This window comes from Barbatula barbatula (genome assembly GCF_947034865.1).
Source record: "Barbatula barbatula genome assembly, chromosome: 8".
Classification (NCBI taxonomy): Eukaryota; Metazoa; Chordata; class Actinopteri; order Cypriniformes; family Nemacheilidae; genus Barbatula; species Barbatula barbatula.
The window spans coordinates 5,825,537-5,838,388 of record NC_136771.1 but is presented as its reverse complement, the minus strand read 5'-3'; the positions used below and the strand labels follow the sequence as shown (position 1 = coordinate 5,838,388).

The following is a 12,852-nucleotide window of genomic DNA, read 5'->3' as shown; positions in this document are numbered from 1 at the left end:
TCAAGTGAGATGCGACAAGTTTTCAGGAAATTGTTTCTGTCCATACTTAAAATGTAAATCCTCCAATCAGAACAAATTTTTACATTTAATAAATAGCTATTATTTACTTTTTAAATAAAAAAATGTATCAATTGTAAATAAAAACAATACAACTATTAATAAATATATTTGCATTATTTAAGTTAATAATTTAATAGAAATATTTATTAATGGATATATATATATATATATATATATATATATATGCTTTATTTATTTAATAAACATCAGTTATGATTAATAGACATTATATATTTATTTAATTAATACTTTATATCTAGGCTGAATCCACCAATGAGATTTTACAGTATGTGGAACATTGCGACATCACAAAAACTCGAACATTAAACAATCAACAAAACAGCCTGCCGCTCACAACTTTGTAGAACACATCTCCCTTATGTAGATTGGATATCATTTTTCAATGGTCTGATACATTTGACGTGTTTATTATTTCCTCTGATCTTATAATCAAAATGACTATTTAAAGTGTTTCATTATGGCCACATAGTAAGCCTGAATAAGACCTGAGCTGTGATGCTAAACTGAACCTACAATTGTTAATGACAGAATGCAAGGTAGAATGTTATACTACCAGCGTTTCTTCACATCTCAAATGCTGTGTCGCTGTAATTGCATTGCTGACTGCGGCACACAGCAGAGACTCAGAGAAGTAGGCAGCACAGATTAGGGGTATAACACTGTTTTCTTTTCACGCTGTTTTGGACTACACCAATGCTTAGCATCATACAGAGAAGAGCAGCGTCTGTAGTCTAGTTGAAGTTCCTTATAAATGATTTACCCATTGCATCTGCAAAACGCATGGCTGGTTTCAGGGTAAATAAATACCGTATCAAAAATTAAGAACAAAAAGGTACAATAGGATATTGGATTCGGTATTCTCAAGATTAAAACAATATCTGTGTAGCCTATTAAAATCAGATTTAAGCATGAAAATGAACAAAATGTCTGAATATGTTCTTATTGACTACAGCTGTTTTTTGTGCAAATCAGCACTATTTCAACATCAATGACCAAAAAAGCAATTTGCGTTCAAACCTACTTTTCCCATTTACATCTTTATATTTGGAACGCGCTTTGATCAAATCACAGCTTGGATCATAAGGTTTTATAAAAAAAAATTGAATGCCAGCTTGAGCACATTGTAAAATTCTGACGGACTATCAAATTTGTGTTTATTTTTTCTTTTCTCTTTCAATCTCAGTGAAATCCTACCTAATGTCAATTACAATGTCTTAGTCAAGCTCAATCTTAGATTTTCAAAGGATGAGGTCAAATTGGATATACATCAAGACGCCGCACTGAGGTTTTGGTTAGTCTGGCTGGATGATCAGTTAACTTTGGTTCTGATATTATCAAAACTCACAGACTGACACAGGCTCTGTTCCGAAGTCTAGATGTCCATCTAGGGAGCCTTTTAAGGCATCGTAAGCCGCTAACAATCCCAAGGCTGTCTTTTTAAAGATGGGAGATGATGTCGCTGGCATACAGTGAACATCTTTTGACTTGCATAACATGTTCGGCAGTCTTTCAAGGCAATCCCAAATGCATTGCAGTGGTGTAAAGACCGCTACTTGTAAATACAATTGCTGTTTTAATCACTTATGTGATTCCTTATCAGGATCAGATATTGCCTCAGAAGGCACCGCCCTATGAAGTCTTTAGACTTCCAGGCAGCTCACTATATTTTGGAACAGAGCTTGCAACATAATGACGCATGCAACCGTTAATGATTATGAAAATGATACAAAAACAGTCGTAAAAAATGTAAAGTCAATTCAATATTGATCTAATTTACTTATCCATTATCTAAAACATTGCAACTGATTGCCTTTTTTCACTCAGAGAGAATCTGTCCAATTGTAAAGCATTGTCAAATGGAAATGAGACAACACGGTGTCGTTTGGTTTGTAATTAATCGATTAAAACAGTAATTTCTATATTGGGATGTTTGTTGCAGCGTCACTTATATTCTGATCTATTGCAATACATTTACATTCACAATGGAATCTAAGACACCAACTGCTTTTTCATAAATGGTTATTTTCATTCTGTGTGAAAGAGGCAATCTACTCCAATTACAAAAAATGTACTACAGTATATACTAAAACACTGCCAGCTATGACTTTGAGATAAAAATTAGTATGGCAACATAGAAGCAATATGCAGCACGTGTTTACTCGTTTTCTTCCCACATGATGAATGAATAAAAAACTATTTACAGCATCGGCTTATCTACAGCACATCGATGAATCAATGGTTTGAGTCTTAACACCCCCTTTTTGAAATGTACCCTAAAAGCAGACGTCTCCAGTAAGGTCAAGTCTTCATTCTTATATTTACAATATAAGCATATGTAAATGAAAATACACTCGCTGTATATACAGAAATAAAAAGTTGAGATCTATCCAGAATACTGTACAGTTCTATGGATGAGACACAATATCGGTTATAAGAAAAGAAAACAAAGAAACACTTGATCATAACCAGTTATCAGTTATTATAAATTACATTTCGTTTCTAAATGGCCAGATATTATGATGAATACACGTAATTACAAAAGGCATTCGTATTTGTAAGGCATTCACTGAATCAAACGTATTCCGTTAGCCATTTAACAAAAACAACAAGAAGAGAAAGACCGTGGAACGTACATATTTGAAGGAGCTTATCGTAATTTGCATTTGCCGAAGGTGCGATGGATTCAAGGTTAAACTTTTGCTTTCTTTCCCCTTTTAGACTAACAAGGCTTCACCACAGCCTGCATTTTGCTTAAGATTTCTTCCATTACAAATTCTCAATGCGTCACACAGTAGGTCATGGACTTTTAACAAAGCCTGGGCTCCAAAAACAACCTTGCTATAAGAGACAAGATTGTGGTAATATTCTCCCCTTGTAGAGATACAAAAACCTTGCCGCACAAATAACATTTTATCACAGTGTTTTTGAAAACATATTTCACATTTCCATTGAACTTTGCGTTCGCGGCCGGATGTACATCAATGTTAAAAGTTGAAATGTTAAAGCAACAGCCAATTGAGAAGATAGTGGGGCAGGGTTATTTCAAGGTGTGATCTTCAAAGGGGAGTGAACTGCTGCATATCTAAATGTACTCCTTCAGTTCAAGTTCTAACAAGTATATGGCAAATGACAAGATCTACTAGATGTACTAAGAAAAATATTCAAAAATAAATAAACATACAGTAGTCATAAGATGCACACTTCGTAATGTGTATGTTTTGGATAACAAACACACATACTATAAAAATGGCATAAAGGTGTAGTTTTGATGTATAAAATTGACATAAAAAGTTAAAAAAAGGAAAGCAAACAAACATAAACAACAATAAAGTATAATTTAAGATTTCCTCACTTTCAAACTGTACCTGTTTAAATCATACTCAAAGACGTGTGGTTACTAGCGTGTCCGTATTTCCCTCACAGATGGTAATAAACAAGATCCTCATGCAAATCTGTGTAAATGAGCTCCTTAGAAAACTATTAACAATGAGTGTTTCCAAATTACAAAAGAAGCAAAAGGATTACTGTCAACTTTTAAAATTGTGATACCTCTGTACACATTATTACATTACACCTCCTCCTTGCGGACTGTTTCAGACGCTCGTGCAGTTCGGAATCTCCCTTGTGCTTTCACAGGTGTTGATCACGGCTCCTGAAAATACACACAAACAAACAAACACACTAGCCTTGTGTAAACACAATCGTCAAAGCATGTCGCTGTCCTTACGCTGCACAAATCCAACGTACGAACTTGTACAGTAAAAACTTTCCAATCGAAAACTAGGCGACAAATTAGACTTAGTCCTGCTTCGAAAGCACGTCCTTTCATAGACAAGACCTTTTAATATTGTAAAAGAATCAAACTTTATTGTAAGGTGTCACTCGTATTAACCAATAATATTACAGCCCACTTTAATCTGGCCGGTCAAATACGAGTCAAACAAAAAAAGCTTCCCATCCCATAATGTTTTCCCTCAGAAACACACATAACGCCACCTAAACATTAAACCGTTAATTAAGAAATTCAATGAAAATATTTTAGCAGTGCTATGATATTCTTTAACCCAAATATTACATGCTATAAAAGCATGCTCTTTCCCTTTTATACTTTAATAAGCGTTTCTTTATAATCATTGCTAAATAACACTAATCAAATATAAATTTGCGGTTTTTATGCGATGATCACAGACTCATCCACTTGGGAAATTAGGACATTTGGGCCCATGGTAGATATAAACCCACGAATATAATGTTAATGAGAACTGGTTTTGGTGTTTCATGTGAATTTATGAAAGATTTGAAATATTAATTGGAAATTGACCTGAAAAGATAATATCCACAATAGCAACTTTATAATATCAAACGCGCCTGTAACTCAAATATGTGTGAGGCTGAAACAAGCCAAAACATTTTACTTTCATTTTCTATACTGTATTCTGACAATATTTGCTAAGGCTCGCCGAAAATACATTACTGACCAATTGCCATCTGCCCCATCAGACAAGCTTTTGTCTACAGTACAGTAACCCAAGTCTATATAAGTCATTTCTGTCCTACATGTCCTTTAACAGTTTACAAAAATAATGTTAACACAAGATATCCATAGAGGTTATACTGACGTTTGACGCGTGCCTCCATCTCTTTCTCCATCATCTCTTTCTGAGTGGAGAACTCGCTCAGGGCGATTTTGGGCGTGGCATCATTTTGGCCCACTGTGTTGATCATCTCCTGCTCTTTCTCGTGGTTCACCTCCGCGTAGATGTTAATCCAGGGGATTTTTCTGCACAAAACCGAGGGAAAGGGTGTAGCTTCACCAACTATGGCAAAAAGAGGTATCGCAATCCATTGAGGAATGACCAATTGCAGCAATATTTTCGGAGGGTTTGAGGTGGGACACACACAAAACGTAGCTTGCAGCCAGAATTAAGCATTAAGAATTCATACATCAAACATAAGACACATGACAACATAACGCGACGTGTGCACAACATGAATTTATAAATACTTTCAATTTCATTCCTTTCTTGTGCTCCTAAAATAATCGCAATGATAAATGCTTACTACATTTAATATTTTCATTGTTATTGGCTGTTCTGTCTTGTGCCCAGCCAATTAGAGATAGCAAGAAGCAAAACACATCCAGCACTTGTTGCGGGACAACCCGGAACCAATTACAACAATGTTTTTGTAATTCTCCCAAATTTCATGGTGTGCTTTACCAACAAGCAACACCCAACTGTAAATGTCATTTTCCAAGCTCGCTTTATATTTGATGAAACAGAAAAAGGGATTCCAGCAACATCTTTTCATTTCAAATTACTATTAATTTTGCGAGTTAATTGCTTTGTTTTTCCAAGTGTGACATTTCCATAAATACGCTTCCTCTTTAAATTACTGTTGGAAAAAAAAGACATCCATTATTAATGATTATTTCAACATTTCTCTCTCTTTTCCATTTGAATTATTTTGAGACTAAATAAATAATTCAAAGCGTTACAAAACAGTTTTCCAGTGGAGGAACAGCAGCTGCATATTAAACAATTCATTGATATTTTTCTCCCCTCTCACAGAATGTTTTTCTGTGTTTCCGTCGTGTGCAAACGAATAACTAGAACTCACAACTACTGTTGAGTAAAAATAGCACACTTAAAAAGCTGAAGTCTGAAAAAGAAAGTCGGATTCCAACCAATCATATCTCACTTTATATCATTATATATAGATAAACAATAGGGTGAACTATGGAGCATGTGAAAGAAAATGAATTTCAAGGAATTGAGTCCTGGTAGAAGATATTTAATGTACCTCTTAAATTTGTAGATGAGAAATACAGCTAAACCCAAGAAGACGACAGACAGAAGCATCAGCATCGCAGAACTGCTGTGTCTCGGGAGAGAGTCAACCAGAGGAGCTGATGGAGAGAGAGAGGTACTTTGCATCAATTAATACAAAAGTAAACACTGTAATGCTGTCCATGAGTTTCATGTTCCATTTGACTAAAAATGTCCTTTTATGCACACCCAAGGCCTGTGCAAAAGGTATTAAAGGACACGAAACCACGAAAAATACATCGCAAGACTTTTCCTGTGACATCATATGCTAAAGATGGATGGATTTTTTCCAGCACTGGCAACCCTTGAAATTATTCACGGTAGCCTTAGACCCTCTGGCTGTATATTTCCTCCAGTGACCATTCTGATGAAAGAAAGCCCCATGATTCCTTTGACCTTTTCCGGGAGCATCTTAAAAAGCTTTCTGGAAAAGAATGTGAAATGGCTAGGCCAGGCCGTGTTTCGATGTTGAAGTGAGCTGTGGGTAATAGCACAGACCACGCATCACCTGACACGGTTTACTCTGGTCTGGGTAAAGCTATTATCGCCGCAAGGCATTAACCCCTACCAAGTGGCTGGAAATACACAGCAACCAGCGCTTTTTGAACACGCAACAGTACATAACTGTACATGAACCAGGTTAACTCTGACACATGGTGGTCTACAAAATATTAATGTTCTGATGTCAAGTTAATTCAACAATACGTTTAATAAATGAATGAGGTAAAACTGATCTATCACTTTATAAGGCGTTGGGAATGGAAAAATCAACAACCCTGCTAAAAAAAACTACAGAAACCCAACATTAAAATTGTGAACCATTAGCTTTTTTCATTAAACCATTTCAAAAGGATTTCTGTTGTGCGTTTTGGGCATTAGTCTAAAAGAATTAATCTGCCAGATAACATCTACAAATAGAGTCCATCAGATACCAGTAGACATCATTATAGATCCCATTAAAACTAACACAATTCCCATTATAATCCGTAAATACATCAAGTTGTGTTTTAGGCAGGGTTTTGAACCTTATGAATCTACCTTCTGTATTCTCATTGTTTCGCTGAGCGAGTCACTTTGGTAAAACAAGTGGAACCAGTTTTTAAATCTAATAAAAATAGATTTTTAATAAAAAATCAGCCGAATAAAAACAACAGACATAGAACCAAAATCCTTTCAGCTGAGATTTTCTTGCCAGGCCATGATTGCTGGTGAGCAATTATTGTATTATCTTACATAACGCTTTCAGCGTCCCCGGTGGAGCATAGAAGTGCGAATCTCTCAACAATATATAGTCCTGACAAGCCTCTCTGGACCCAAGAATGCAATCATCATAATTACCCAAAAGAATCTGAGGAACAATATACGACACCTAACAGGGCCTGAGGAGGGAAATCAACAGAAACAAGGCTTTTCAATTCAATCAAGTGTGAGCAGGTGTGTGCCACAGAGGTCCTCCAAATATTTTGAAGATTCATATTTTTAAAAGCTGTAAAAATGAATGTGATGTTATTCTTTGTTACCTAAAGTTAGTTGTGTGACGTAAACGATGACTCGAGAGCCGGGCTTTAACTCGAACTCCACCGAGATCTGATTCAATGCATTGACCAGGACTTGTGATAACTGGAAAGAGAACGCAACATTTAGGTTAAGTACAGATCATATTATTTACATTAAAATAAGTTCTTAATGTGTGGTCTGTTCTTTATACAAAGGCTTTACATAAATGTAGATCATTGCAATTTATTTAATCTATTTGAGTGCTAACATATCAATTAATCATGATTAATTGATTCTAAAATAAATATTTATATATATTTGTGTCATATAAGTTTTAATAAATATATACAAATGCACCTCATATATGTCTATATAAAAGATATTTGCATTAATATATATAAAAACCTTTTTTAAAGTTAAACTAATTTATATTACGTATATATACATCATGTTTCTTAAGTAATTTAGCTTTTGTGTGTTTATATATTTACTATATGTATACTATATGTATATATATATGTATATATATACTGATTTATTTTAAAATCGATTCATTCATTAATCGCTTTGACAGCCAAGGTTATTGTAGATTACAAAAATTTTAACTTTGAAAACATTTCTGTTTATTGACTTTGTGAACATTATTAGAAAAATTAAGACTAGACGAAAAATGTAAATGTGGCCCCAGAATTAAACTGGCTGTAAAATTATAATAATAAACAAAAACATGAATACAGCTAAAATAAATTAATTATATATAGTAACAAAAATAAATTAATATTAAAATGACAGCTAATTTAAAATAAACAAAATTACAAAAACTATTATTTATACTTTTTTGTTATTTATAATACAATTGTATAGTTTTAAATGTCAATAATATATTAAAATATAGTATTATTTAATTTACAGTTTTTTAACATATGATTATTTATTTTACTTAAATATAGGACAATTTCTGTAAAATACTGAAGCAACACTAATAAAACATCCTCAAAAGTATACTCCTCTACAGTCCCTCCATGTCGTTCTTGCCATCTTATTCCAATTAGTCGCTGGTCCTTTCGACATTATCGCAGAGGCAACTGTGCCTTACGGGGAAAGAAAATTGGTGTTAACCGTGGTAAAAATGTCGTACGATCCCCTTGAGATTATTTTTTGACATACTGGCTCCTTTCCGGTGACAATTACTTTCAATGCAGCCCCAGGCAGAGGCTGCTCTATGCTCCTGATCAAGGACCATCCTTCTCAACCACATTTCAACCTCTACCCTTATCAGGAAACTGTCAAATCTGCATTGCTTCCGAATACCCTGATATGTATCTATATATATGTAAATCTATATGTGCACATCCAACCTGCTCCAGATCCTCCTCGCTTCTTCTCCTGCCATCTGATTGGTTCCTGGAAGGAAGCAGGAAGAGCTCGGCGGCGGTAGGAATTCCGGGAAACACGGCGACCAGCAGCTGGTCTTCGGGAATGTTTGTCGCAACCTGGTCAGTGCAAGATAAGAAGAAGCGATGAGAAAGGGCCATTTTAATTCATCCTCATGTCGTTGAAACCTTTATACAACATGTATCTGTGAAACACAAAAGAAGACATTTTGAGAACATGTTTTGTGTCCATAAAATGGAAGTCAATGGGGGCCAATGTTGTTTGGTTACCAACATTATTCTTTTGTGTTCTACAGAAGTAAGAAGTCTCACAGGTTTGGGTTTACACACACAGAATATCTAAAAACTTTAATCGATATCTTTGTTACAGTCCTACTAGGAAAGGTCTAGACTAGGGATGCACGATAACTTATCGCCCATATCGCTATCATAAATGATAAATGGTCATATGTTATGTTATGTTATCGGTATCGGTCGAAAATACATTTTAGGCAGAAAAAATATAGGCAATAAATTATGAATAATCTTTTCAGGTAAACCACTTAAAATCCAGTACAGTACTGTCTTTCTGTCATGCTAATTTTCTTACCTACATTAACAATGTTTTGCTGTGTGTAGAAACAAAAGCATATTGTTTAAAGCCAATTGCTGTCTGAATGCATTCTGTCTTGAGACCTGTTAGGCTCTATATTTTCTGGGTTGCTCTGGAAGAACATCTATAATTAGTTTATTACATAAAAAATATACCAGAAAGGTTTCAGTTTAAAGGTCAAAGAATGTTTAACTAGTGTAAAGTAGGTTTGAAACACATTTTTAGGGGGAAAAGAGAACTAAGGGTAACCTTGTTTTCTGCAGTCAATGTTTTCAAATAAAAGCAGTTGTCCACTTTTTGCCTTTTGTTTCAGTCTCAGAAAATGCTATATTAATATTTAGATACTGTATATCGGTCAATATGTCGATTATCGGCTTCCAGCGGTAAATAATTTCAGGTTATCGGTATCGCCCAAAATGTACATATCGGTGCATCCCTAGTCTAGACGTTATAACCCGCCATACAGGCAATAAAGTAATCATGTATTGTCCCAGAGACACCCATTAAAGTCCCTTCAGGTAAATAATCGATTACTGTAGAGCTCTATCGGTTATAAGCCACTGGCTCAGGACTCGACACCTTAAGCACAATTTACAGCCAGCGGTGCAGATCCAAGGCAGCATTGCAAATCAATACTAGGAGTCTTGGTTTGTCTTCAGCGTTGCTATATTGGAGAGTAAACCCCGGGGCTCATGGAAGGATTCAGTCTATGTGATATTGGTAATGATTAATGCACATCTCCACCCTCGGGCCCTTATTTCTCTCCGGCTTGCCATTAGATGTAACATTCACCCCTTCTGTCGGCAAATTAAGGTCCAAAAAGGCCATTAGACGGCAAAAGAGAGATATAATGTAACAATGCTCTTAATTACACCCTACTAATAGCTAAGAGTAATTGCTTTAATTAAACCCCTAAATGTCAAAACATTTGCCTTCCCGGATGGAGGAACTACGAAATAACATTTAAAGACACAGGGGCAACAATTCATTATGTCGGAGGACAAAGTTGTTATTAAAGAGTTGTTTGGACATCTGTTGTCTTCTCTGTTGGCGTACTTCATCTTGCCCCATTTAAGTCAATCCCTGCTCAGCTGTGTCTAATATGACCTCTCCGCCAGAATGCAAATCACGTTTTACATGCAAAGTTTCCCCACTCGCTTTGATATTTTTACAGAAGGCCAAGCCGCGCACATTCGTATGTAAAACGCAATGTGCAACACCATAAAAAAAACAATTTTGCCATCTTCGACTAGGCGTTGCGTAAATGCTTCCTCTGTAAAATCAACTGTGCGAAGGTGCTCGGGCAAGTTTTTGAGCAGAGGTGCCACGGATGAACGATCTATTGAGAGGTTCATAAAAAGAGGTGAATTTACACAGCATGGGGCGACTTTCGCTGAACTTGTGCGACTTGCAGAAGTGCGCTTCGGTCATGTTGCTGTACGTAAATATATTCAGACTGATTGTGGATGGAATTAAAAGACAGGGCCTCATGTAAAGGCCTGTTCACAATGAGAGAAGTGTTTAGGGGTTTATTCGTTAACCTCTAACTCATAACTCCTTATATTCCTAATATTCATAGTGTGTCAATGTTACTCTTTTAAGTATATCTGTTTCTATCACCTTGCTTTCAAAAACTATTTGTGACGTGAATCTATACCCTGCTTCTGATCCCTGTACTCTAATTTCCCCTGGCCAATTAACTGCTATCGCCCTGGTGCACCAAAACACCCGCTCCAGTCTTCCTCCCAGCCATTGTCTCAAACAGCCGTCTTAAATGGACCTTGACTTTGATTATTCCCTCCCTCTATTTTAATAAACTGAGGTGTTTATCAGCAGTAGTATTGATCAAGTGTATCCCCTGCCTCTAGGGCACTACGGAGTGCGCTTGAAACATGAGTGGATAAACAATGGAAGAAACAGGAAGGGAACGTGACAGGTAAAGCGGAGTCTCTTTATCAGGAGGGCTCGATACTGAGCCATTGGGCTTTGAACTTGATGTTAAAACAGAGGCATAAAGTTAGAAGAGGACACCTTTACTTCCGGAGAATATCTGGATAATCCTCTCATAGCAGGTGAGCTGGGATCTAAGGCTAGAAACCCAGGCTGGTGGATAATGAATGAGAAAGAACGTGTAGAAGAGGGAAAGGTGTGTGTGTTTAACAAGGATGTGGGAGATTGTTAGCCGATTTTGTGCTGAACTTCGTATTCTGACCTTGTTCTATGGACGGACTGTGTAGGGGGTTTTAGATCAACCAAGATGTGTTTGTGTGTTTTTGCATGTGTGTTTGTGTGCCTGTACAGGTCGGCTATATTTGTGAGGGACAACTTTTGCTTATAAATAAAGTGACGGAGAAAGAGAGAGATCTTGACGCATTCATGAGTGCAAGATGAATCATCATTATTTTTCTGTTCATATTCCTGGAAGCCAAGTCTTTCTGTGAAGCATAAGAAATCTCAAGTAAAACCCGCATGCAATAAATAACCATGGATTGAAACGCATTATGAAAAGCGTGAAACGTTTTGATGAACACTGAAAAGTGTACTATTAAATTCACATCTGCATAATGCGACCAAAATTACCATGGCGTAATTGAGCATTAAGCTGCGTAAGCCTCAGTCGTCAGATTCGTTTTCGAAACTTCTTGAAACAATCTCAAGCAAAGTTAGAGTTTAATTAAAGCTGTAATTTGTTACTTTTTTCGTTAAAAAATGAATCAATTGGGCAAATACATAAAACAATCTGTCTACTTTACCCAGCTGTCATGTACAACTTAGTGTGAAATGTCCTTTTGACCAAAAAGGAGTAAAACAACCTGCAATTTTATGTTTCAAACAGAGATGGCGATAGTGAGGCAAACTTCACATATTGCAGCTTTAAAGTAATTATTTTGGGCTGTCAAAGGATTAATCACAAAATAATCGAATCCAGAATAATAGTTTGCAATAGTATGCGCTGTGCATATTCATTTTGTACTGTATTTACATACGCATGCATGCATATATTTAAGAAAGTATAAAAATACATAAACATTTATATCATTTTAATTATTGATAAATATAAATAAATACATCTTTATATTCATGTATGTATATCTGTATGTGTTTATACATACACTAGGAATATGCACAGTACACAGACATAAATGATGTAAACACAAACTTTTATTCTAGATGTTTGACAGCCCTAAAATTATAAAAAAATCAAAAGGAACATCAAGATCAGTTTTATTTCATGTCCAGGCCCTCCAAATGAATTTAGCGCTCTTTAACAAAACATCTTGGATTTAAAGCTTCTTCTATGTCAAGGACATTAATAGTGAGCTCCAATGATCCAAGTTTCACACCGACAGCTCCGGTACAAAAGTAAACTATGTGCACTTGAAAGCGCGCGCGTCAATGTATCGACCGATGGTGTTCTACACCGAGACGCAAAGGTGTCCGAATAACATTTGACATTTAT

General features: G+C 35.8%; 1 protein-coding gene across 1 annotated transcript; it reads right to left on the bottom strand.

Moving 5' to 3' along the window:
- Positions 1–1,255: 1,255 nt before the first annotated feature.
- LOC306897101 (VPS10 domain-containing receptor SorCS3-like) lies at positions 1,256–8,941 on the bottom strand (the record flags this gene model as incomplete). Its single annotated transcript, XM_079461581.1, has 5 exons — positions 1,256–3,733; positions 4,701–4,861; positions 5,884–5,989; positions 7,430–7,529; positions 8,765–8,941. 5 exons carry the CDS (start codon positions 8,939–8,941, stop codon positions 3,675–3,677), a joined length of 603 nt encoding a protein of 200 aa, XP_079317707.1. The 3' UTR covers positions 1,256–3,674.
- Between the last annotated feature and the right edge of the window lie 3,911 nt (positions 8,942–12,852).